Source organism: Pyxicephalus adspersus, chromosome 12 (genome assembly GCF_032062135.1).
Source record: "Pyxicephalus adspersus chromosome 12, UCB_Pads_2.0, whole genome shotgun sequence".
Classification (NCBI taxonomy): Eukaryota; Metazoa; Chordata; class Amphibia; order Anura; family Pyxicephalidae; genus Pyxicephalus; species Pyxicephalus adspersus.
Genome location: NC_092869.1, coordinates 48,680,404 through 48,683,390, shown reverse-complemented (window position 1 = coordinate 48,683,390; position 2,987 = coordinate 48,680,404). Strand labels below are relative to the sequence as shown.

At 48.7% G+C, this 2,987-nt stretch overlaps 1 protein-coding gene across 1 annotated transcript in view; it reads left to right on the top strand.

The window, feature by feature from the left end:
* Window positions 1-572: 572 nt before the first annotated feature.
* MAPK1IP1L (mitogen-activated protein kinase 1 interacting protein 1 like) overlaps window positions 573-2,987 on the top strand; it is a gene marked incomplete in the record, with an annotated part of 4,385 nt that continues 1,970 nt past the window's right edge. The window contains 3 exon segments of the mRNA XM_072427965.1: window positions 573-764; window positions 1,502-1,529; window positions 2,542-2,987. Of these exon segments, the coding sequence (XP_072284066.1) occupies window positions 1,506-1,529; window positions 2,542-2,987 (470 nt within the window).

The window sequence follows — 2,987 nt, the reverse complement described above, 5'->3', positions numbered from 1 at the left end:
AGAGGGAAAACAATGTGCGGCAAATTATAAACAGATTAAACTTGCAGCTGCCATAGGGACACTTCCTGTATGGGGTGACAACATGCTTGCACTGTCTCCTAATTGAATACCTAGGTTGTCACCCCATCATCTATAGTGCAGACTACAAGCGGCTGTGCAGACATTGCTCAGGTATGATCCACTGTTGTCCATGCGGCCCCCGTCCCTGGATTGGTCTGTCTGCCCTCATATATTATTAATAAACAGGATTTATATAGTGCCAACATATTACGCAGTGCTGTACATTAAATAGCGGTTGCAAATGACAGACAGAGACACAGGAGAGGACCCTGGCCAGAAGAGCTTACAATCTAAGAGGTGGGGGAGGTATATATATGAACCTTCCTGCAGCCTGTGAATGATTCCCTTTGCTGGAAGATTAATGGAAATATAACAATGAAATCATTCCTTCTGCACAAGGTGACAGTGGCTGTGCTGGGAGCGATGCTGTGCATTGGTTTCTGCTGCAGGCAATGGCTGGCGTAGCCATGGTTTCCTGGTTCAGGCCTGGTAACATTCCTCTAGCAGTGACAGGGTGTGCCGGCCTTTGAACCTGGGCTGGGTGATTTGGCTTCCTCTTCCTGGGAGGATCTCCGGCCCTCTCTGCGCTCTCAGAGCCCTTTGCTGCGACCACAATCTGCATTGGAGGGATTTCCAAACCGTTACAAAGCCCGGACCGCTCGGCACCAAAACTTCAGCCAGACTTTTCACCGCCTCGGGCTCACGTAACCATTTCAGCTTTCTGTTTGTTGTGCTTAGATTAGTGTACTATTCACTTAGCTGATACATTCACTGTGGGATTCACCGGGAGAATTGTACGCTTTGGAATGCAGATTTCACGGTCGCCTTATATGTTCCTAGCTAAAAATAGACGTTTGTGTGGATTTGTTTTCTTTGCCAGCAAACAGGTTGTTTCAGTGCAGTGCAGGGTGTGGTGATTAAAGTGGACCTGTCAGTGACTAAAGCCCGCCTGAATAAATTCCTTATAGCTATACAAGTCGTATGATTTGCCCAATATGAGGAGCTTACCCCATCCCCATACTTAGTTCCTGGGTGCCAACTATGAGGGCCCCTGCACTGGGGTCTGAATACCCATTATAGGGGCTCCTAATATCTCTGCACTTCTTGGGTCTGGCATCCCGCTGTGCCCAGTATGAGGGGCCCCACCATTCCCAATTCCCGGTGATGCCCATTTCCCATCATCCCAACCTTTGGTTGCGATCTCTCTGCAGTCCTGGCCTAGGAGGAGCTGGGAACACCAATGAGAAGTCAGGGAATGGGGAAGGGGGTGCTCCCCCTGTAATTTTAATTTGGTACATCAGTGGGAGGAGCTATGATCTCTGTATTCTGGAGTCCATAACCAATCAATGAAGACCCTGATACCTATACATTCTGCATTACTATAGAAATTTACAACGCAATTTAAAACTTGGAAAACTAATGATTTGTCTTTTCTTTTCAGTACAATGTCTGGAGGGGATGAATTCTCAGTAAGTAAAACTTTTATTATTTATGTTTTATATCTGTTGTTTACTCAGCTCAATAGCTCAATTACCAGTATATGAGGGTGGTGTCTCCTCCCCCTCAGACTCCTCCCCTCCGCCCCCCTTTGTATGGGTATATATGGGTTATATTTGGTGTCTGAACAGAAGCAGCTTCTGCTCTGCTGTCCTTAGTAAAGCACTCGGTGCTCTGGGAATCCTTTGTCATTTGGTGTATTATACGGACACACTGTGGATGCACATTTTTGGATACGTTAGAAAAAGTCCTTCTGCAAAGTCCCACAAATACCTGTTGATCCTGCCAGTGAAGTCCATTTATTCCAGCTTCCTGTGATGTGCTGGGGATGATACTGCAGTGCTGCTGGATTCAGAGCAGAGTTGTCACTCATAAGGGTTGTGCCTGCTTGCACTATAGAGGGATGAGAAGTTGCAGGGGGTGGGGCCATCAGTCTTTAGCTTGCCAATCAGCACCTGGCCACACCCAGTCCCACCCACTGCTTTCTGGATTGACCGCACCGAACCCTCCCACTGTCATCTGCAGTGCCTGGGACAGGGAACATATGAGACAATGGAAGAATTTGGAAGTCCAGCCATTCTATTAACACTTTGAATGGGATGGAGAAGTGTTAGACCAGACTTTCTCAATCTTCTACTCCTGGGAAACCCTTGAAATAATTTTAGGACCTCAGGGAACCCTGCTTATTGGGGGTCAATGGGAATAAAAATCTGTTAAATTGGTGGCCAGTGGAAAGAATGACCCTGTGGAGCGGTGGCTAGAATGCCAGCTTTATAGACAACTAAAAACATAATTGGAGTCATCCAGCTCTACCAAGTGGTGCCGGTCCCAGAATTATTCGGGCATCATCCAATGGGAGGTCAGTCAGCCACAAGGAACACCTGGGGGAACCCTACTGGGAATTTATCGTCTGCTCAGAACAGGAAATACAGGTTGTAATTTTTACTGATTCTTCCTTAATTTGTACTTTTTTCTCACTTGTAGTTGGCAGATGCCTTGCCAGATAAAGGTCCTTCCAAAACGCAGAATGTAAGCAACCCTAGAGACGGTCAGCAACCAGGAGCCTGGTCCGGATCCAATGCCTGGGGTTCCACTCCCGGAGCTCCATCTGGCCCAGGCACCACCCCTTATGGACAAGGCCAAGGCGGACCTTATTCTGGAGGTGGAGCTCAGCCTAGTGCTCCACCACAAGCCTACCCATCTGGGCCCCAGCCAGGAGGTCCAAATGCCCCATCTGCACCCTCTGGGCCCTATCCAGGAGCAGCACCTGGCCAGCAACCATCTCAACCAAATGCACCATATCCCTCTGGACCTTACCCAGGGGCCTCAGCTGGACAGCAACCAAATGCGCCATATTCTACAGGACCCTTTCCAGGAGCCCCATCTGGCCCCTATCCAGGAGCCCCCTCTGGTCCACAGCAACCAGGAGC